Source organism: Malus domestica, chromosome 10 (assembly GCF_042453785.1).
Source record: "Malus domestica chromosome 10, GDT2T_hap1".
Taxonomy (NCBI): domain Eukaryota; kingdom Viridiplantae; phylum Streptophyta; class Magnoliopsida; order Rosales; family Rosaceae; genus Malus; species Malus domestica.
Genome location: NC_091670.1, coordinates 42,444,657 through 42,467,652, shown reverse-complemented (window position 1 = coordinate 42,467,652; position 22,996 = coordinate 42,444,657). Strand labels below are relative to the sequence as shown.

At 36.2% G+C, this 22,996-nt stretch overlaps 3 protein-coding genes across 10 annotated transcripts; 2 read left to right on the top strand and 1 right to left on the bottom strand.

The window, feature by feature from the left end:
* Nucleotides 1-2,603: 2,603 nt before the first annotated feature.
* On the bottom strand, nucleotides 2,604-4,737 carry LOC103446745 (chaperonin-like RBCX protein 1, chloroplastic). The gene is made up of 6 exons (XM_008385875.4): nucleotides 4,456-4,737; nucleotides 4,190-4,284; nucleotides 3,974-4,091; nucleotides 3,552-3,568; nucleotides 3,374-3,436; nucleotides 2,604-2,871 (listed from the first exon to the last, which is right to left on the bottom strand). The coding sequence occupies exons 1-6, from the start codon at nucleotides 4,616-4,618 to the stop codon at nucleotides 2,791-2,793; spliced, it is 537 nt and encodes a 178-aa protein (XP_008384097.1). The 5' UTR covers nucleotides 4,619-4,737; the 3' UTR covers nucleotides 2,604-2,790.
* Nucleotides 4,738-10,708: 5,971 nt separating this feature from the next.
* LOC103446746 (calcium permeable stress-gated cation channel 1) lies at nucleotides 10,709-16,134 on the top strand. Of its 3 annotated transcripts, none has more exons than XM_008385876.4 (12): nucleotides 10,709-11,041; nucleotides 11,771-12,115; nucleotides 12,380-12,535; nucleotides 12,696-12,831; nucleotides 13,114-13,215; nucleotides 13,645-13,767; nucleotides 13,873-13,953; nucleotides 14,038-14,378; nucleotides 14,464-14,709; nucleotides 14,808-15,132; nucleotides 15,230-15,463; nucleotides 15,551-16,134. In XM_008385876.4, the coding sequence occupies exons 2-12, from the start codon at nucleotides 11,802-11,804 to the stop codon at nucleotides 15,806-15,808; spliced, it is 2,316 nt and encodes a 771-aa protein (XP_008384098.3). In that variant the 5' UTR covers nucleotides 10,709-11,041; nucleotides 11,771-11,801; the 3' UTR covers nucleotides 15,809-16,134. The 3 variants fall into 3 exon arrangements, with proteins under 3 accessions (XP_008384098.3, XP_028943457.2, XP_028943456.2); XM_029087624.2 differs by having other exon boundaries at nucleotides 10,782-10,922; XM_029087623.2 differs by having other exon boundaries at nucleotides 10,915-11,115.
* Nucleotides 16,135-17,324: 1,190 nt separating this feature from the next.
* LOC103446740 (lysine-specific demethylase JMJ26-like) lies at nucleotides 17,325-22,567 on the top strand. 6 transcript variants are annotated; one of them, XM_070806589.1, is made up of 13 exons: nucleotides 17,325-17,683; nucleotides 18,387-18,805; nucleotides 18,899-19,014; nucleotides 19,104-19,203; nucleotides 19,293-19,425; nucleotides 19,498-19,561; nucleotides 19,646-20,339; nucleotides 20,709-21,038; nucleotides 21,176-21,565; nucleotides 21,655-21,727; nucleotides 21,820-21,905; nucleotides 21,994-22,113; nucleotides 22,214-22,567. In XM_070806589.1, exons 2-13 carry the CDS (start codon nucleotides 18,800-18,802, stop codon nucleotides 22,340-22,342), a joined length of 2,241 nt encoding a protein of 746 aa, XP_070662690.1. In that variant the 5' UTR covers nucleotides 17,325-17,683; nucleotides 18,387-18,799; the 3' UTR covers nucleotides 22,343-22,567. The 6 variants fall into 6 exon arrangements, with proteins under 6 accessions (XP_070662690.1, XP_070662686.1, XP_070662687.1 ...); XM_070806585.1 differs by having other exon boundaries at nucleotides 17,334-17,683; nucleotides 18,359-18,805; nucleotides 18,896-19,014; XM_070806586.1 differs by having other exon boundaries at nucleotides 17,356-17,683; nucleotides 18,359-18,805.
* Nucleotides 22,568-22,996: the final 429 nt, after the last annotated feature.

Here is a 22,996-nt window from a genome sequence, read left to right as displayed (position 1 = left end):
ATCCAACGTAAGAGAAGTCTGGCAACTTTTAAGGCCGCGTTTGGATTGCGAAGAAAACTTAAGGGACTTTTACTGGTGATTTTACAACAGAGCGTGGTTAACCAAACGCCGTCTAATTCTGATGGAAGCAATCGAGCGGACGACTGGTTCAGCATGGAAGCGAAAAGCTCAATGCCTCGAGCAATAAGAGGTTTATTATTATTATTATTATTATTTGAATTTATACGGTTTTTTTGTTACTCTAAAAGCTTGAATTTTTATATTTTGAATGCGCTTGTGAAATTCCAAATTTTTTTCTAATGCGACTGTGTGCCAGGTATATTAATACATTGTTGTTAAGTGAAATTAGTGAAATTGGAGTAGCATGTAATTGGCAATGACATAACTTTTTTTTAATTAAAACAATAATGTCACATCTATTTCAGCATTGCGTGTAATTGGCAATGACATAACTAGTTATACAGTCCCTTATGAAACGCTATTAACAACTTTTTGTTTCTTTGACTATAGATTTAATTTTCCTCGCAGGAGGCATTATATTTGTTGTATAATATGATGGATAAAGTGAATCAAATTCACCCGAATGCATGGACATGCAAAGTCTGAGTTTTCTTACTGTGGATTAGATAGTCGAAAGAATCAGCTGGATGGGCGGACAGGTCAGAGAAGGGCCTCCATCAAAGTGGAGGCATTATGGTGAACTATGTTTACAGGCAATGACGGATTCAGGAAATAATATTAGTGGAATTAGTAAGAATAGTGTGCGCAACGCGCAATTTTTTTTAATAAAAATAGCATGCATATTGTCATTTTATCGAGTCTTGGTAGGCATGAAATCATTTGGAAATACATATTGCACACATGTTAATGCCTCATTTGCGTGGGTAATTAACATGTTCCAAGGCTGTTCTCATATGAATGCTTAACAAAGAAACACACTTATCTTGAACACATTAACATTGTTTGATATCATTGCATCTCATTAATATGTTTGTCCAAGAATGATGATGTTTTGTTATTATTTGAGATCACCATTTCATTTACTTTGCATTTTTTGATAATTTTTTACTTGGTTCTTTTTTTCTATGTAATCACAACTAACAAACAAGGCAGAGGTGAATAGTATTAGGACTAGACTGTAAAGGGGCAACATCTCTCTAATGCATTTTATCAAGCAATTGAAGGGCATATATGAAGGGCAACTTCAACCTTTAAAAGGGCAGTACCCAAATCATTCATGGACATTCATCAAAATTCGGAGGGTCAGCACTTAAATTATCCCTAGACATTTACTGAGTTCGAGAGATTAGCTGACCCCCTGCCCCTCAATGAATCCGACCCTGTTTACAGGTAACCAAAACCAACCTTTTCTTTTTTGCTCATAGATTTCAATCTGAGTAGAACATCTCAAATGTTAACATTAAGCAATGATATTACTGATACATGGTTGTAGATTGGGCCAAATTGAAGACTATGCTCAGTCGTATTTTAGTACAGGGCTCATCCGTACTTCTAGTGATCTTGGGGGCTACGTTTAAGCAAAAGTCGTGTACAGAAGTGACACCTTAATAATTTAGTTACCGTAAGAAATGTCTCACATGTTCATGCGAGTGTGAGAAAAGATGCTTTAGACCCAATGCCGTAGTCAGAAATTATTCGGTGGACAGGCTACGTTAAAATTATTACTACGAAATCAAATTTTTAATTCTATGTTGCCTACATAAAGTTATATAATAGTAAAAACTTGAATGTAGTAATTTAAAGCAAGAATTTTATGCTATGTTTTCTAGGTTTCTAGCCTTCAAAACTTTCAACTAAATAAAATAAGGAACAATTTGTGATATGGAAGTTTTAATTTATTACTATTAAATATAATATTGATTAAAGTGATGAATTTATTTAGGGGTGTGCTATCCACACACCCCATTTTACTTTTCACACACCCTTTAATAATTTATGTCCATTGATATTCTTCAATTCATTTGATCCGACGGTTGAAAATTAAAAAAGTGTGTGAGAAGTAAAATGGGGTGTGTGGATATCACACCCCTTTATTTAACTTTTATTATTCTTAAAAACAGTCTTACTAATAAAAAAATTCATTTATTAAGTGAAATATGACAATTAAAAATCATAAACTAACCAAAAAATTAATATTTTTAAGCTTGAAGAACCAAACTCTCCCTATGCTATAGCCTAGGAGAGCCTTGTACTTGGCTCCGTGCTCTTGCTTAGACCCTACATTTCCATGGAAAAATGCTTGTATAATCCATTTTGGTGAAGATTGTAAGACTTGAAGCCCTTTAAATAGGAGTAAGATTCTCTTCCCTCTTTTTTTCCCTCTCATTCCCTCTCATTCCCTCCCCTCCTATTTAAACGGTCATGGTTAAATCACGTCAACATCTTATATTAATTTTTTTATAAAAAGAGAGACAAAATAGAGAATGTGAAATGATAGGATGAAAAGAGGAAATGAGAGAATCCTAGTTCCTCTAAACAAGAGGTCAAAATTACATATTCTGTATATTGTTGCAAGGCTCGAACATCACGTCATATTGTAGATTGTAGTTCAAGATTGCTGGCAGTTAAATATAATACAGAAGTAAATAAGGTACTCCCTGATTTGCATCTGGTAATTTGAAAGCAACTGTAATCGCATACATTTTTTATCGAACGTTAGTAGTAACAAATTAAATACGGCGTTGCTGTAACTGTTGAAACATATACAGAATAGAGTCCCACGTCGGAAACCTGCTTCATCTTTATGTACTGATTCGATCGGGTCAATTCTCACTTCCCCTGTTCACCTTCCACATGACTTATTTCTAGGACATAATCTCTCATGAGCCTCGTATTCGATTCATCCACCATCTACAAAAACAAAAGATTGAGAAATGATCGAGAATCATAAAAAGGGTAACTTTTCTCTTTATCCCTATAGGTTGGATAATTTTTTGCACGGTTCGTTAATCGGACACAAAACGACTCGAAAATAAACAGGTTCGAGTCAACTTATTAACGATATAGGTCGTTCTCGGGTCACCTATTAAGAACCTATTAACGAGTTAGATCGTTTTCAGGTAACTCGTTAAGAATCCGATAATATATTGTTTTCCAGACCTAGGCATTAGACATGACAATTTCTTATCTGACATGTTAATCCAACATTAAAAGACACAACTCGTCAACGAATCAGGTCATTATTGAGATATCAAATAAGAACTTGTTAAGATAACGGTTTTGATATGACATAACTCATTAAAATAATGAATAAAAATGAAAACGACATGAACACGACAACATGATCTTTTTGCTAGACTTACTTTCCCATGACATGGGGGATAAAATAAAATGAAAGGTGATAATTCCTGACCTTGAAGGCTAATCGCTGCAGGTTGTCCCACTCGAAATCATTTTTGCAGTATGCAGATCGAACCTGGACACAAAATATAGCCCCCCATATTCAAATTTGTCATTGTCAACAAGTTGTGGATTATAAAACAAATAAAATAAGCATCCAAATTGACTTAATTCACAAGTCATGGACTGACCTCTAGGATGCGCAAAGCTGCCATGTCGATGCCACATAAATAAAAAATAAACCCACATGGTCAAAAGTCAGATCAGGTTAGTAATCTGCCCATGAAACGAACGTCTGTTTTTCTTATCGTTGTTAACAAAATTCCTCAACCTATTGATAATATTTTCAAAAATATCAATGTGTCTATTTTTAAGAGAATTTTTTTAGTGTGATTGGAACACTAAGTGGTACATCACGTGTTAGTATATAAATGATGAGATATATGTGTTAAAAAGTTAATAATTTAAAAAATAAAATTTCTCACCACTTACATAAAAACACTTGGTGTACCATACCATTGCACTTAAAAATTTATCCATCTCTAACAAAAAGCAGACGTTCTGCATATAATTTACGTAGCAGGAGTTTAGCAGCTGTTGGATATGGACATACCTAGACCCTTATGCCTGGAAGATTCTCTCATCAGATTGGCACAGAATTGGTCTCCATCATTCAACGAGTTCCTACTCAGAAATTCCATCAGCTCTTCGTATGCCTCCGTGTTGTAACTCTGCTCTGAGAAATTTACTGTTAACAAATATATACTACCGAAAATACATATAAAATCGATGAAGAAATTAAGAACAAGGGAAAGGAGGAGGAAAGAACCTCAAGCTGAGCACAGACAATGCTAACTGCAACATAAGTGAAGAAACTGTGGAGGTTGTTGGCCGCCTTTGCTTCCGGCGACGCTTCTCCAAATCCTGCATATGACATGTCGAAAAATTAAAACGCATAACAATATCCAAGTGAATAACGCACTGTCACGTGAAACGACATCGGATACTAAAAGGAATGCCAGCATCCACGTTGCAGGTAACTTCTTGTCAACAAATATAGGTGTGGAGCAAACGTAAATTTACTGAAGTACCCACCAGGGACATACATCTTGTGGCAGTGCATGCGAGGGGGACGAGAGGCTCTTGGTTTGGAATTGGATAGCCAAGAAGGATTGTAAGGTAAATTGCTTCTGTTGGGTTTTTGTGGGAAAACAGAAGGGAGCTGAGAGAGTGGGAGTATTGCCGCAGAGGATTCCATGGATAACTAGGAGCAGAACAGAGCAGAGCAGACAGAACTGGGATTTCTGAATGATCAGATATTTGGGAAAAAAAAAATATCTTCAAGTTCAAGCTACCACAAGTCCAGCTCCACGGTCCAAAATATCTATGAGAGCCTACCTGGCACGCAAGTAGGAGTTTTGATATCCATTTGTGGAGCCCACCTGTTCAAGTTTTTCTATCCTATTTAGCGAATAATTCTGTGATACTGGCATTCCGTATCAATAATTCTATGTTATATAGGTTGTTTGTACCATACTTGATCAATCCCGAAATTACTGAGCACTGATCAACGTTATACCGTCAAGGACCCATAAGAGTTTCCTTCCAACCAGGAGGCCAATCATAGCGTGACACCTGTCGACATCAGAAACCAATCATAGCGTGACACATGTTAACATCAGAAGCCAATCACAACACGACACGTGTCACTGTCAAAATAAAACTAGAAACTCTCTTCTATAAATAAAGATCATTCTCTCACAATATTTCCTAATGTTATTTGTACTAAATCATTCACTAGTACTCACTAAAGGAGTGCTTGAACCTATGTACTTGTGTAAACCCTTCACAATTAATGAGAACTTCTCTACTCCGTGGACGTAGCCAATCTGGGCGAACCACGTACATCTTGTGTTTACTTCCATGTCCCTATCCATTTACTTACTTATCCACACTAATGACTAGAGCAATCTAACGAAGGTCACAAACTTAACACTTTCTGTTATACCAAAATCCTCGCTAATTTTGTGCATCAACATATGTATTTCTCTTTATATAACATTATCTAATTAGCAAGGTACACTATGATGACAGTGTATGCGTGTCATGAAAGTGAAAATTTCTGGTTAATGCTTTTTCTGACTTAAACATACTCGGCAAGAGGTTAACTTGCATTATAATTATTTTATTCATTACTATACTCCTTAGAAACCATAAAAAGTCAACTGAGGGGCGCCCAACCACACCATTTACAGAGAGCCTCACACAAACACACATGATTTTTGTATTTGAGGTCCATTCAATTCTACTCTAGTCCATGCGATGTGAGAACTATCATAATTAGACAGTCTTGTCGAAATTTCTGTCATAGGTTAAAATAGTTTTTAGTATCATAAGCTAAATATAGTTTTTGGTACACTTGCAAGAGATTAGAACTCAGATGAGCCATGATGTATTTAATTCTCCTAATTGTCATTAATAAATCGTATGCATGACAATTGCAGTGACTGGCAATATATTAGACAAATATACCGGATTTGGTTTTATTCCGTCTTTCGCTAGGTCTTTTACTTTCGTTCATAGAAAACAAATGGACGATTTTCAGACGTGCTCAAACAATAATTAGAGAATAATTGAAGAGATTATCTGATAATTTCTGGGAATTAAAAGACAAATAACACAGTTGCATCTGTGGATGCATGTTTTGTCGAAGATACTAGACAAGAGTCTACGTGAATGGAATAGGACAACTGCTAATCAATCATATGGGGGGCTTGATTTAGCTTCCTGGTGAGTAATCCCAGGTCCAAAGATGCTCATTTACACATTATCTTATTTTTGAGGCCATAACGTTGTGTATATTCATTCATTAATCGGGCTATTGAACGGATGTTCGTTCAATATAGCATCAATTTCAATGTCATTGATTTTAACAAAAATTTCAAAGACTGGACGCATTGAGATAATCTCACGTATACTCAATTTTCTTCAACTTTTACTCTATTTATTGACATTATTGATTATTTAGGTATGCTCGATCAATATGGCAATATTTCTACAAATTGTTTACGCCTTTGGTGTCGTTCTTTGTGAACTAATATCTGCCATGGAAGCTGTTGTCAGGACAAATGAATATGTTGCTGAATCAAAGGGGCTTGTTGATTTGGTAGTTTTTCCTCCCCTACTTTCCAATAAGTAAAACCCCAGAAAAAGGTTTTCCATAACCTAAATGACAAGAAAACGTACACTTAATGTGATGCAGTTTGAAAATGTTCTTGATCGGCAGTGAAGGTCTTGGTAAACTTGTTGACCCCAGACTCGGGGATTATTGTCCCCTTGAGCTCAATCTGCAAGGTAAATTTCATGTCGGAATGCAGATTTTATTATGTCTAGACTTAAGCTATAGTAATCTTTTTTCTTATTAGCAATGCAACGCTGGCTTTTCGGGTGCAAAAGGCACAACTTGCGAAAGCTTGCACACAAGAAAACCCTCAACTGAGACCGAGCATGAGATCGATTGTGGTTGCTTTGATGACATTTACATCGTCCAAGGATGATTGGGATGTCCGTTCGTTTTACGAAAGTGAAGCTGATCTAGTTAATCTAATGTCAGGGAGGTAGTACGTAGAACATCAAGCTTATTAGACATGCCTAGACAAAGTGACCTCAGAAGAACAAAAGTCCTAATCCTTCTTCTTTCGGAATGCCGATCCTCCGCAGTATCTTAAGCCGATCATGTCCATAGTGTTAATTATGTTTCCATTTGATGAAAATTTCATGCTCAGCTATACTAATGTACTATTGTGCTTCTTGAACTCATTCTCTTCCTCTCTCGTATGATAGTAAAATTGGAAGGAAAATTCTAAAAATAGGAGACCCTACGAGGGTCTCAATACAATTAGTAGCAGACCACCTACTTTTGGACGGTAGAATATTATTGTACTCATTTGATGTGAGAGTCACGCATCATTATTTTGGCTTGCATATTAAGCCAAACAACATCAAATTATCTAACGATTAATCTCAGTTTGGGAGAAGCCCACCTGCAAATACTGGTGCAGAAACTGCAAACTTCCATATACTCAAAGCATGGCATGCCTGTTACGAGTGAAACATTTTAGACTTCATATGAGCAAACCAAGTTTCTACTTTATTTGTATATTACTGTACGTTGTGTGCACGTTCATGTTACATGCTTCCTACATTTTCAAATGACTCGATTAATATCGTTTTAACGAATTATTTCTGTACACGCGTTATATTATGATATGATTTACAAATCAAACAAATGACGCCACGAAATCAAAGCTTGAAAGCTTGATAATATTCTAAGCTTACTTTCTTGAACTGACCAAAAGAAAAGCACTACTTTCTTGTCAAAAAAGACTCAATCAATGCATTACAATGCTCTCCATTTGTCTAATTATGCTTTGTATAAATTGTCAAGTGGATTACCAAATTAAGCAAAGCAAAGCATATATTCTATTAATATATAAAGGGGATGAATGCATGACATTATTTTTTTTCTTACATAAATTGTGATACAAGTTTTGTGGATTCATTTTTAATGTATTCCAACGATCCGAACCGTTTATTTTTTAAATATTCTTTTAAAGATTATGTTTACCAAAAATACCAAAATCTCAAATTATATGACCGTTGGTTAAGGGTTTAGGGTTTTTTTGTAGAACCGAATTCGTCCGTTTTATTCACTACAAATAAATGTCTTAATAGTTTTGGAATTGTCCAATTTTTTGCAAAAGATAATTTATGAATGATATTCTGAAAGATAGATGATTGTGATCGTTAAGTTACATTATGTGTAATATATGCTGTTACATTTAAATCCAATGCTGTTGCCGACCATTCAGTCCAAAACTTGGAACTACGGAATCAAGGGAAGTAATTATATAGTGCCAAATTAGTGCCGTATCTCCCTTGCTTTGACATGTTAATCTTCGAATGTCACTTTGAATATGACGTGGTCATCAATCTAATTGGCTCATAATAACAAAATAAGGTGCACAAGTCCAAAGGTGTGTGAAAAGTATTCCAATATTTTTACTCTTTCAACGTGACTTGTTTAGTGATTATAAATAAATAAAGTTAAAGTGGATTAAAATTTAAAAAACAATATTTGCTGCATTAGATAAAAGAATTAATTGAAAAATAATTTCTAACTAAAGCTTTGGTCTCTGAATTTAAAATTTGTGATTTTTGGTATTGAGAAGCACGCAAACACTTTCTAAAATGAGGATGTGTTTCCTAACATATGACCACATATTTTCACAGTCCTGTTAATTTTTGTTATTTGATTTGATTTAATTAATTCGATCTGATATTAAAAACGAAATGAAATGTGTGTGTCAGCAAAAGAGTGTGGAAAAGTCTAAAATATCGATATTATCCCGATATTTCCGATATCATCTATATTTTAGACCTTGATAGGAACCCTATGTGGTACTAAGTCACTCATGTATCTTACCATGCAATATTTAAAGTGTAAAATATTGTACTAATTCATTATATATAAATGATTATGGTGTGTTTAAACTTTTTTCATTAATTACTACATATTTTCTACATTCACAATGTTTGCCAGCTCGCTATATAATCAACTTAAATCAATTAAATCCATCATGCAATGCATTTTCTTCCAATTTTTTGTGATAAACTAATAGATAATTAACTAAATAAACATCCTGAAAAGTTTCAGTAAAAATTTCCAAGTTTTTCTTACGATTTCCGTGGTGATTATTCAATTTTTATCGATATCAAGAATATCCCGATATTTCCATCGAAATTTCTGTGTTTTTGGACTACCGATATTTCCGATATCATCTATATTTTATACCTTGGTGGAGAGCACAACTCCTATTCTAAAGATATTACTTGATGTCATTTTAGATTAAGCTCCAAAATCAAATGTCATATTATTGATATTTTAATATACCAACAATTGTTAGTACTACAGTTTAATAATATTTTTCTTCACTTATAAATAAGAAATCTTAGGTTCTGGTTAAAGACGAATTTAAACTATAGTATTACTAGTCCATTACTTGGATAAACATATCCTCCTCCTCTTAATATAGAATATTATTTGTTAAAAAAAAATTATATATATACCAACAACTATGAGCGTGCGTAACCACAACTATCTTTTCTTTCAGGGATTTGGTGTGATTGTGACATTTATTGGGCCCTTGTTGAGAGAATTCATAATCCATTCGTCCATTTCTTGGAATCCTGTCACACTCCAAAAGTCACAACTGCGTAATAGTATCCGATCCGTTGCAGCCGGTCTTAATCCAACGGTGTCCGAGCTGTCTTCAGTACACTTGTCCACACGGCGCAGCAAACGCTCAATTCACGGAGTCGCGACACATCATAACAAATCAATCAAAAACAAAAGTTTACCTTTTCTAAAAACAAAAAGAAATGAATAAAAAATAAAAACAAATCAATAAAAAAACAAAAGGGCCCAAAACAACCGAGGACGCTTTTATCTTGGTGGCAAAATATCATTGTCCTTACGCATGCAGAATTAATTTCTTCTATTTTTTTATAACTATCTATTTGTCATCAAAAAATGAATTTAAACTACATTACTGTTATTTTATTGTGAGATTAAACTCATTCTTTCATTCTTAGTATGAATAATAATATTTGTTAAAAAAATAGTATTTGACACCGATGCTATTAATTTATTAAAAAAATAATAAATAATTAATCATCGTTCATCCCCAAATCCTTTTCTTTTTTTGAATAGAAACATTTATTATTTTCAATGGAAAATAAATTTTTATTAGGTGAACTTTAATATTATTACACAACAAATTTACTCACAATGTCCACTTTTACTCGTATCTAAGTTTTCAACAAAAATAGCTTCCAAAAAAAAAAAGTTTTCAACAAAAATAACCAACAAAACTAACGAAATTCTAACATAGAAAATCCGCTCAAACAACTATAAAGCCTGAACCACGACAATTAAGCAAGATCTTATGCAAAGGTTGTAAAACCCCAAACAATCAAAACAATAAATTAACATGTAACACTAGCTAAATTAGTAACACCCTACCCTAATCTTTCTCCCCCGTAACGATCATTAATCTGCAACCTACTCATTTTTGGTGGGAGTCCAACAGCCCCCAACAAGTTTCCAATCCTATTGGCCCGTGCTTCCACCCTCACCAAACCGCGCGTGAGCACCGCCTTTCGCCATCTACAATCCAGATACACACAAAAAAGTAGCCGTTGGACATCATACTGTGACACACACCCCCTTGCCGACACCGAAAGGCAAGTAAAGCGACGTTATAAGGACAAGTCTCTGACTAAATCCAGAAATCCATACAACAAAAGTAAAACCGAAGCCGACCAAAAACCTTCAAAAACCCACCACCCTCCTCCTCTTCCTCTCTCTCTCTCTCTCTGGATTTTTTCTGTCCACGAATGAAAGCGATTGCTGCAGTTTGATGTCCCACTTATGTGTTAACTTTCTCAGCGGCTGTGATTCAAAGGTGGAGACTTTGCGGTGGAAGCACGTTCAGAGTAGCGTGAGTTCTTTGGGTTTATTGGAAGGAGAGAGAAAAGAAAGAATTATGCTTTCTTTAGTTGAAATTTGAAGCAATTCGATCACGTCCTGATTCGACTTCCCCGATCCATAAAAACCCTGGTTTTTTTTCTTTCCTTCTTATTTCTTCAGATTTAGGGGGTTTTAGCAGCCAAATTGTGAAGTTAAATCTCGAGGTTATTAGCCTTAAGCATGCTTAATTGTTTGTCTGCCTTACTGTATCTGTTGGTAATTGTATGGAATTTTTTTGCAGCTATCGTGTAATTTCACCGTGCTCATCGAATAATTATTTTATTTATTTATTTCGTACTTGTTTGTAGTTGTTTTAAGGCCCACTTTCATGGAAAATATGGGATTGGGGACTGTTTTCCAATTTATGGTGTTTGATACAGAGGCTATATAACGCGAAAGAAAGACGGAAATATTTTGATATAGTAGCCTTTTGTTCGTAGATGCGTTCTTGTTGCATATGCATAGTTGTCTGATTAGAATAAAAGGAAACTACCGAAAAGTCTAAAAAAAGTTTGGTTTTAATGAAAAATGACAAATAAAGGCATAGTGAATAATATAAAAGGTAAAAATGTGGTTTTTCGTTAAAAATGAACAGTATTAAGAGTGTTTCGTTAAAACTTCCTAGAAAAATTGTTATCTTGTTGGCTGGATTGGATTGCTTTGCAATTTCGTAAAGTCCAGTGGTTCCAAGGTTGTGAGAAATTGTGTTCATGGTTTCTTTTTCTCTGTGCCTTTGTGCTTTCATATTGGGTGTGGCATATGATATTCATTTGTGTGGATATGGTTTCGTTAATGTTAATGGTCGTACTCGTTTTACAGGTTATTGCATTGTTGTTTGTGGGAGATATAAATGGCTACACTTGGAGATTTAGGGGTTGGAGCGGGTATCAATATTCTCAGCGCGCTCATTTTCTTTCTAGTGTTTGCCTTTCTTAGGCTTCAACCCCTCAACGACAGGGTCTACTTTCCCAAATGGTATTTTAAGGGATTGAGGGAGAGTCCCACTCCTTCTGGCGCGTTTGTGCGCAAGTTTGTCAATCTGGACTTCAGGTCATACTTAAGGTTCTTGGATTGGATGCCAGCTGCGCTGAGGATGCCGGAACCAGAGCTTATTGATCATGCAGGGTTGGATTCTGCAGTTTACTTGCGGATATACTTGATAGGGTATGCTGCATTAATTCTCCTATTTTATTTTTCGTATTATTTTCTTGTTTTTCGTCGTGTGCTCACTTTCTTCTTATGCTTGCTACTCATAGTCTTTGCTGTGATAGTATGTTAATATTATGTTCCTCTTGTCTTTCTTATATGATTCCTCGCTTCCCAATCACAGAAACTTGTTCTGCTTTAACTAAACACTACCCAAATTTTCCCTTGTAAATATAATTTGTTAGCTGATGTTTGTTGCTCTATTCCCTTTTTTTCTTGCAGGCTTAAAATCTTTGTTCCTATAGCATTCCTTGCATGGGCTGTTTTGGTACCAGTCAACTATACAAATATCACTTTGGATCTAGAAAAGATAAAGAATGTTACTTCAAGTGACATTGATAAGCTCTCAATTTCGAACATCCCAGATAAATCGCCCAGGTTAGAAACCCTCTTTCTTGCTTATCCTTCTTAAATTGTCATTTTTAGATGTGTATGATAATTTTTCCTGCCTTTAGAAGTATGCCATTTCTGTACAACGCATGGTCGTTTTATATATTTGGACAACATAATAAATAATAATGTGATTTGTATTTCACAGATTATTTAGTCATATAGTGATGGCCTATGTCTTTACTGTTTGGACATGCTACGTGCTGCTGAAGGAGTATGAGATAGTTGCCAATATGAGGCTGCATTTTCTTGCAACAGAAGAACGCCGACCAGATCAGTATACGGTGAGATTGACTATGTGCTCGGTTTACTTGTTCAGATTATCGTATTAGACTTTAAAACATATAACTATGAAAATAAAACATACGATGACTTAAACATTGTTGGGAGTTAGTACTGTGGTACCTTCGTGTTTCAAACATTGGAGGTTATGTGGCTGCTTTGATTCCCTTTTTTGGAATATTTTCTGTGATGCAATTGCTTTGTAGTGATGTCAAAAAGAGAGGATAAAACAACTCTGTAAGCCTGTGTTCAGGTACCAAACTTATGGCTTTGTTTTTCCACAGGTCCTTGTTCGAAATGTTCCACCAGATTCCGATGAATCTACAAGTGAGCTTGTGGAGCACTTTTTTCTTGTCAACCATCCAGATCACTATCTTACACATCAGGTTTGTTTCTGAAATAAGAGAACATTATCATGCATTTTAAATTTAGCTTAGTGTTAATGATAGACTTCAACTCCGCCGTGTAAGTTTATCTTACATTGCCGGTCCCAAGCCCGGATAAAGGAGGAGGGGGAGGGCGTCAGGTAGTCGACAGCCGGCACTCCATGATCACGTCGAATCCTTATGAAAATTAGCCGACCCCACTTAGTGGGAAAAGACTTTGTTGTTGTTGTTTGTTAATGATAGACTTCGGAGAGATTTTTACATAAGGAGAGAAAATATTTTCCTTTTATTTTTCTCGTGTTTCTGTGTGGTTTAAATAGTTAGGCCGTGCTTATTTTAATAAAAACTTCATTATCTCTACTTGCCTAGATAGTATAATTTTGTGAAACATCTCCACCTAATTAACCCCATTCTGAATATTACATGCAGGTGGTATATAATGCCAACTCACTTGCGAAATTGGTAAAGAAGAAGAAAAAGATGTTGAACTGGCTTGTCTACTATCAAAATAAGCTTTCTAGAAGTAAAACCGCAACAAGACCCTTAAGGAAGGTACGTCAAATGCGCTCATGTGTTAGAAACTAATATGTTTCCGGTGCTTAGAGCTACTTATTAATTTCTGATTTAACCTGTATATTGTGCATATGTTAATATCAGACTGGTTTTCTTGGGCTCTGGGGAAAAAAAGTTGACGCAATCGAACATTATAAAACTGAGATTGAGAAATTGACAGATCAAGTAAGTACAATTCCTTGAGTTCCTAGTCAAATCTCTACTTCCCCAGGAGGTTGATTCAAATGCATTTTTCTTCTTTTTTCTCAGATAGCTAAAGAAAAAGAGAGGGTTGCTCATGATCCGAAGTCTATCATGCCAGCCGCCTTTGTTTCCTTTAAAACTCAATGGGGTGCCGCTGTTTGTGCACAAACTCAGCAATCCAGAAACCCAACTATTTGGTTAACCGAGTGGGCTCCAGAGCCACGTGATGTATATTGGCCAAACATGGCAGTTCCATATGTACAACTCACAGTCAAGAGGCTTATTATGGGTGTTGCATTCTTTTTTCTCACCTTCTTTTTCATGATCCCCATTGCAATCGTACAGTCTTTTGCAAGCCTCGAGGGAATTGAGAAAGCTGCTCCATTCCTAAAGCCCGTTGTAGAAGCGTGAGTTGTTTCATCCTCGAAGTTTTTAGCCTAGTATCCAGTTTTTGTTATTACGATTACTAATATCACCTTGATTGATATGCAGGAAATTCATTAAGTCAGTCATTGCAGGTTTCCTACCCGGAATTGCGCTGAAGTTATTTCTAATTTTTCTACCAACCATATTGATGATCATGGCAAAATTTGAGGGCTATCCATCTAAGTCTTCTCTTGAAAGGAGAGCAGCATCTAGATACTATCTCTTCTGTCTGGTGAATGTATTCCTTGGGAGCATTATTACTGGAACTGCATTTGAACAGCTAGAATCTTTCATTCACCAATCAGCAACCGAGTACGTAATCCTTGAAGATAATTTTTTTTAATGTGTTGTTCACCGTCTCTTATTTTGGTTCAGATCATGAAAATGAAGTATTTATCGTATTTTTGCAGTATTCCAAAAACAATTGGTGTTGCTATCCCAATGAAAGCAACTTTCTTTATCACGTATATAATGGTTGATGGATGGGCCGGTATTGCTGCAGAGATTTTGATGTTGAAACCGCTGATAATATACCACTTGAAGAACTCCTTCCTGGTGAAGACTGACAAGGATAGGGAGGAGGCCATGGATCCAGGAAGTATTGGTTTCAACACTGGAGAGCCTCGTATTCAGTTATATGTCTTACTCGGCCTTGTGTATGCTACAGTTACACCAACCTTACTTCCGTTCATAATAATTTTCTTTGGCCTGGCTTATGTGGTTTTCCGTCATCAGGTAAAAAGTTGGCTTCAAATTATACTTCCGCTCTAATAGTTATATCTTTTGTTGTAGGATATTTTTAACCTCTATCTTTTTTATGCTCCACATGCAGATCATAAATGTCTACAAGCAGGAGTATGAGAGCGCCGCGGCATTCTGGCCTGATGTCCATGGTCGTATCATCACTGCATTGATCATCTCACAACTCCTCTTGTTTGGGCTGTTGAGTACAAAAAAAGCTGCTCAGTCAACGCCGTTTCTCATTGCGCTTCCAGTACTGACCTTATGGTTCCATAGGTATTGCAAAGGTCGTTTCGAACCTGCATTCAAGACCTTCCCATTACAGGTATGTAGAGATTTCACTTGTTGCCTCTTTCTAATCTGCTCATCAAAATTATCATGGTCATTTAATTCTTTGTTTTTTGGTGTTTAGGAAGCAATGATGAAAGATACACTGGAACAAGCAAGAGACCCGAACTTGAATTTGAAAGGCTATCTTCAGAGCGCGTATATCCATCCGGTTTTCAAGGAGTGTGGCGACGAAGAAGACAATGAATCGTTAGAAAAGAGTGAAACTGAGAGCGTGATTGTGGCCACAAAACGGCAATCCCGGAGGAACACCCCAGCGCCTAGCAGAATGACAGGTGGATCCTCGCCGTCAATGCCTGATGTTGAACTTGCACAGCCGTAAATTCCAAGTTGGAAACGTAGATGTTAGCTGTAAATTTGACCGGTACAGTGTCTGTACGAGTGGAGGATAATGGCGTTGTAAATCAAGAGAGCTGATAACGATGATGCACGGGGAGGGCGGAGAGAGAGAGTCCCGAGTTTTTGTTGCTCGTTGTGCAAACGAAGAAGACGAACGGGAAGACGGTTGGACAATGTAGTTTGGTTTTTGCAGTGTCTTTTTTGTGTTGACAAATTGTGTAGTTTGTGAAATTATGCTTTTTGAAATGGTTTGTACATTGACATATGTTAGTTGAAATATCATGGAAGTGAAAGGAAGCGTTTTCTTTATGTAACAGTGCAGTAAACATGTAAATTATGATTCACCCCTTCTATTTGAACAGTTACGTTAATATTTGGTGTTAATTTTTTAGTAGCAAGAAGAAAATAAAAAACAATATGTGAAAGGAGGGGAGGAAAGGAGATGATAATAGGATGAGAGAAAATTCTACTTATTTTGTAAATGCACCCATGTGTAAGTGATGCAATATGCGAGAATTCTTGTATATTCTAGTTTTTAACTGGTAGAATTAGATTATTGTATTTTTTGTGCAAAGATTTAATGATTAAAAGCGTCAAAGTAAACAATAATAGAAAAATTATAACAGTTTTATGTGATTGGATGTGGAACATACACATCGGTCTGTCATAGAGCTTGTTTGGAAAAGTTCTTAAAATGATTGAAATTGTTTTTGATGAAAATATTTTTGGAATCAATTTTTAGTAAAAAAACAAGTTAATCCTGGAGAAGCACTTCTTAAAAGTAGTGTTTTTTGCACAAAGCATTTTAAGTGCTTTTAGAACCCACAAACATTTTCTCTATAAACATTTTCTAAACAAGCTCATTTTTTATGGTAAGCATAGTATCAAAATGCTATATATGTTAATTAATGTTTTTTTTTTATATATTTCTTTTACAGTTTGTATCTATCCACATCTTAATGCTGTATTGCCTTAACGGTCAAGGTACTTGAAACTTTTTATTTATTTTTTGGTAATCAAGGTACTTGAAAATTTAACAATAAAAAACTTATATGCCTTCTACACAATAACGTATCAATTTTCCTTTTTTTAGATCAGACTAAAATGTCGTTTTCAATAAAAATAAACATTAATTCATACTAGTGTGAATCTCTCATGATTTATACCTTTTATACGAAAAAGTTTTCAGTGTATCGAGAACACGGGTACATTTTTTTTAAGTGTCCAACTAACTATATTATTATATTTAATGTACCGAGCCGTGTTTCCGGCATATTAAAAATTTCTTCAATTAAATGAGAAATTTTTCAATTTACTTGAAAAATGAGTCGGTATACCTAACGTCGTAATATAAAATATGAACATTAAGAAAAAAAATGTGGCGTACGAGTTCGTGTTCCAGCCACATAAAAATCTGTCCAATAGAACAACACATCACAATCACGGAAAGTGGGCCAGAGATATGTACTAAATAAGGCCCAAACCACGCACACAGAGACGAATTAGATACTGTTGGCCGAACGACTTTCCAAATCCAAAGGGACAAATTCTGCTGCCTAGTCGTCCTCGGAAAAAAACGCTCCGTATATATATATACCCTTCGTCCAAATTAACCAGCTTCCGCACCTCTCTGCGACGCTCCCTCCATCTCTTTCTTCACACTTTTCGTTCCTCTGATATCTTCGCTCGCACTCGCGATTCCTTTCGCCCCCAAGATTCCCAGAAACCGTTTCGAACCCAGAATTCAGAAAATTCGATAGCTTCAAGAAATCAATCAACATGCAAGTGCAACAACGCCTCTGAAAAACCAAATTCCCAGCTGGTTATTCGGCTCTCTGGAGTTTTCAATCATTTTTAGGTCAGTCCCATTTGAATTCTCTCGTTTCTATCTGCCATTTTATTCGAATTCTTGTTCTTTTCTGAAAATTTGGTTCTGTTTTATGAATTTTGGCGCTTAAAGCAGAAAAAAAAAGGAAAAAATTGCTCGTTTGGGTGGGACTGGATTATATGGTTGTATGGGAATGGGATTGGATTAAGGGGTTTGTCCATGAAACCGGATTGTGGGTCGGTTGACTGAAGTCAACCGAGCTGCATTGACTCAGAACAGTTTTGGAATGTCAAAACAAATTGGAATTTAATTCAAATACATTGTTGTATTCTTGGTATTAAATATCAATCTGTTTGTTTTCATGGAAAATAAAAATTTTCTAGGAATGATCACAGTCAACAGTGGCGTTTGTTCTGCACTGACTCAGAACAGATTGGAATTGTATTCAAATACAATTTGCAAGGATGATTATTATTTAAATTCAATCTGCTTGTTTTCGCCAAAGAAAATTTCCGGGGAGGATCACTGTTGTATGATGTGTGCAATTGGCATTGTTTATCCATAAAAACAATTCAATTTTTATGATGCACAATTGCACATATTGGTTTTTTTCATCCTAAAAGAAAACAAATGGATTATGTGAACCTGTAACATTGTTGGTTTTGAATGCTACTACGATTCCGATGATTCTGTCCTGTTCTATAGGAATTGAGAATGGAAGTTTTGATAGTAGAACAAGGGCGGCTGGAGCGGTATAACGATAAAGATATTAGGGTGCCTAAGAGAAGACGTTCCGAGTTCCTGCATCATGGAAAGGGCGGCGACAAATCAGAAGAGGATGAAAAGCACAAGGACTTCTCATCATTGACTGGAACAGAGTCTAAAAAGAGACGGCTTGCTCCAGAGAATGGAAAAAGGATTTCAAAAAAGCGACGCTCCTCAAAAGTGGTAGAAAGTTCTGAAGATGAGTTTGATGGGGAAATTCTGTTTCTTAAGGCACAAGCGCGCAAAAGGGGAGGAGTTGACTGTGAAGTGATAGGAAGAAGTTCCTTAAAGGATGAAACAGTAAGATATGAGTCAAAGAATGGAGCTTGCAATACCTCGTCTTCTTCACCACCGACTTCCCCTGGATCATCTTCAAGATATATGAAGGTATTATTCATCTCCCATACAGTTGCCTTTTAATTTTATCTAAGTAAATAAGGGCAGTCTGACTGAAAGTTTTCTGTTTCTTTCTTAAAGCAGGATAATGAAGAAGTTAATTTAAAGTGTCATCAGTGTATGAAAGAGGAGAAGAAGACTATTGTTTCCTGTTCCAAGTGTAAAAAGAACTCCTATTGCATCCGCTGTATCAAGCAATGGTATATATTTAATACAGATGCGGTTTCTTTTTGAATTTGAAACTTTTTTTATTTTATTTTATCATGATTTCCTTCTGTTGTTCATATAGGTATCCTCACATGAAAGTAAAGGAAGTCAAGGAACTTTGCCCATTTTGCCGTAAGAATTGCAACTGTAATGTATGCCTGCACTCAACTGGTGTGATTAAGGTTTGTTTCCCTATTATTACTTTCTAAGTATTGCTCCCTCTAAAGAAAATTGTACTAATATGGGATCCTTTCTTTTTTGGGAACTGCAGATACCAGAGATGGATTTAGATGACTGCAAAAAGGCTCAGCATCTGGAGCATTTACTTTCCAACTTGCTTCCATTTCTAAAGAAAATTTCCCAAGAACAAAATCAGGAGATAGAGATTGAAGCTAATCTTCGAGGTACAATATTATTGGCTTTAGCTTGAGTTTGTTTTTAACTTTACGACACTTCTAACAACAAGTGTCCTTCAGGGCTTTCACCTTCTGCAGTTGAAATACCACAGACTCTCTGTTTTAACGATGAGCGTGTCTATTGGTAAGCATCTCTACTTTACTACAAGGGAATATTATGTGATTTGTTTTGTCGTTGTCTAAATATTACTTTATATGCTTGGAACAGCAACCACTGTGCAACTTCGATCATTGATCTACACCGAAGCTGCTCAAAATGTTCGTATGAACTTTGTCTAAATTGCTGCCGAGAAATTCGCCAGGGATGTCTTTTTGACCGTGGAGACGTGAAATTTCTGTATAGGAGTAGGGGTTATGATTACATCCATGGTGGAGATCCGGCACCTGATTGTTGTCCCTTGAAAGATTCAGAGGACCATATTGAGCCTTTGACTGAGTGGAAGGCAAACGGTGATGCTACTGTTAGTTGTGCTCCGAAAGAAATGGGTGGCTGTGGTGACTGCGTGTTGGATCTCAAGCGCATCCTTCCGGCTGACTGGATCTCAAATTTAGTGGTGAAAGCAAAATATTTATTAGAGACTTTCCAAAAAGAGCGTTCTACATTCAAGCATAATTGTGAAACAAGAAGAGATATGTTACGAAAAGCAGCTTCCAGAGAAGGTTCTTGTGACAACTTCTTGTTTTGCCCTGATTCAAAGGACACTCTGAAAGAAGAAGAGCTTTTGCACTTTAAAGAACATTGGGTGAATGGCGAACCAGTTATTGTTAAAAATGTGCTCGAACAGGCAAATGGTCTGAGCTGGGAACCAATGGTAATGTGGCGTGCTTTAAGTGAAAATATGGATGCAGCTAGTACACAATATTCAGAAGTAAAGACCATCGATTGCCTGGCTGGTTGTGAGGTGTGGTTCTTTTAGCAGCTGTTACTCTATTTGCTCTTTTAACTTCTGGCAAATGATAATTTTTCTTTAATGCATTCATTTGAACAGATCTATAAATATCGTTTCAAATCCCCTTGTTTGGTGTGCTTGACAATCTAATGTCTTATGTCGTTCAATATTTTTTTCCTATACTTCTACAATAATTAATTTAGCACAACAATTTTCCTGCCTGGAACTATGGCTGCTTTAGTAGTATATCACCAATTTTATCTAAAGATCCTCTCTCTCCCCTCTCACGCAGACTTTTTTCTGAAGTTTTTCATTCCTCTTTTCACTTTGTATTTTTCCGCCCATATTGTGCATCTAATGCTGTTTTGTGAACTTCTGCAGGTGGAAATCAACACTCGTCAGTTTTTTCAAGGATACACCGAAGGGAGAATGTACAAAAACTTGTGGCCAGAGATGCTTAAGCTGAAGGATTGGCCCCCTTCTGATAAGTTTGAGGATCTTTTACCGCGTCATTGTGATGAATTTATCAGTGCCTTGCCATTTCTAGAGTACACAGATCCTAGAGCTGGTTTCCTTAACCTTGCTGTTAAGTTGCCGCCAGGTGTCTTGAAACCAGACTTGGGTCCAAAAACATATATTGCTTATGGTTTTATGGAAGAGCTTGGAAGAGGAGACTCCGTAACTAAGCTCCATTGTGACATGTCTGATGCGGTATGACTTAAAACTTGGAACCTGCACAATTTTCACATAGTTGATTGAACATATATTATGCATCCTAATTTTTTATAGCAGGACCTGAAAAACAAGGTTTATGTCAGTATCTTGACATGTTCTTTCAACTTCTGTAGGTGAATATTTTGACACATACCGCTGAAGTGCAGTCAAGTAATGAGCAGCAGTCTGCAATTTCTAGGTTGAAAAAGTTACATAGGGTGCAAGATGAAAGAGAACTTATGGATTGGGAGAATTCTCACAAGGATCGTGCTGGACAGTCTGGTGGACAGACAGAGGACAGAGAAACCCTAGAAAGCAATCGCCCATCTGAAATTAATGGAGAATTGAAAGTTCGGAAAGATGAACTAGATGATCCGTCTTGTTCTTCCTCCAATGAAGCAACCGAGGAAACGGGTGGTGCTTTGTGGGACATCTTCCGCAGGGAGGATGTCCCTAAGTTAGAGGCTTATCTGATGAAGCATTATAAAGAATTTAGGCACACCTATTGCTCACTAGTTGAAAAGGTACTTAATATTTTCTTCAGTTTTTCTTTAGCCAAATTGTGCTCCAAGGGCGCTGATGTTTCCTTTTTCTCTCGTGTTTCTTGGGTTAGGTCATTCATCCAATTCATGACCAATCTTTTTATTTAACGTTGGAGCACAAACGGAGGCTGAAGGAGGAATTTGGTATGTAAGAAGTCAAGAATCTGTTGATGGTTTTCCCTTGGATGTTAACGTTATACCACTTGAATGTTAACTGGCATGATTTTCCCTTTAAGGTGTCGAACCATGGACTTTTGTACAAAGACTCGGAGAGGCGGTATTTATTCCAGCCGGATGCCCACACCAAGTCAGGAATCTCAAGGTCCTATATCATTAGTTGTCAATACACTTCCTCCTTTCAAATATTTTCACTTGGATGACTCTGAAATATTATGTTTTCCAACCTGCAGTCCTGCACGAAAGTAGCAGCGGACTTCGTATCTCCTGAAAATGTCCATGAGTGCCTCCGTTTAACCGAGGAGTTTAGACAACTTCCGAAGAACCATAGAGCCAGAGAAGACAAACTTGAGGTAAACCACTTTGTTTACTCTTTAATCGATTTTCCGCCAACTTATTTCGCTTAATTTCCTCTCCTAAAGTTACTTCGGCCTTGTCTCTTTGGCGCAACAGATAAAGAAAATGATACTCTACGCTGCTGATCAAGCTGTTAAAGATTTTGAATCCTTGGCATCGACTCAAGAGTTGGAAGCCTTGGTATCAACTCGAGGTTTGAAGGCCTTGGAATCAACTGAAGTTTGAGCATTTTGGAGCTACCCGAACCTGTCAACTGTGTGGTTGAATTTTTGTTATAATAATGCTGATATTGGCTTCTGTTAACCATCTGCCGAGCACCATTTTTGTAAGTAGAAACAATTTTTTGGAACGGAGTTCTCTTCGCACTCCAAATAAATTGAAGCCAATGATCCTTTTGTTACAAGCGATATTACTACTCTTTGTATTTAAGACCAAAATGTTTACCTTTGATGAACCCGTGTCATTGCTTCGATATAAAGGTTTCTGATAGATGCTTGAGCTTAAAGACAAAGTACTGGAGCAAGAGCCAGAAAGTAGTGTTAGATATAAGGCTCGTTTGAAAGTGCCTATAAAATGATTGAAAGCACTTAAAAAAAAAAAGAATTATTTTTGGTTTCTAAAGCACTTGAAGTGGTTTTTAGGATCACTTACTTTTTTAGTTTTTACTAATGATTGGTTTCACAAATGTTTTCATCAAAAATGCTTTCTGTCATTTTAAAAACAGTTATAAACAATCCCGTTAATTCTTGGCAAGTATATTGGAATAAATTAAAACCAAGATTAGAATGAAATAAAACTAATCTAAGAAGAAAACGAAATTCTGTTAGTGTTTCATTAGAATCTACCACTCTTTATTTATGACCATTATATTGAATAAAA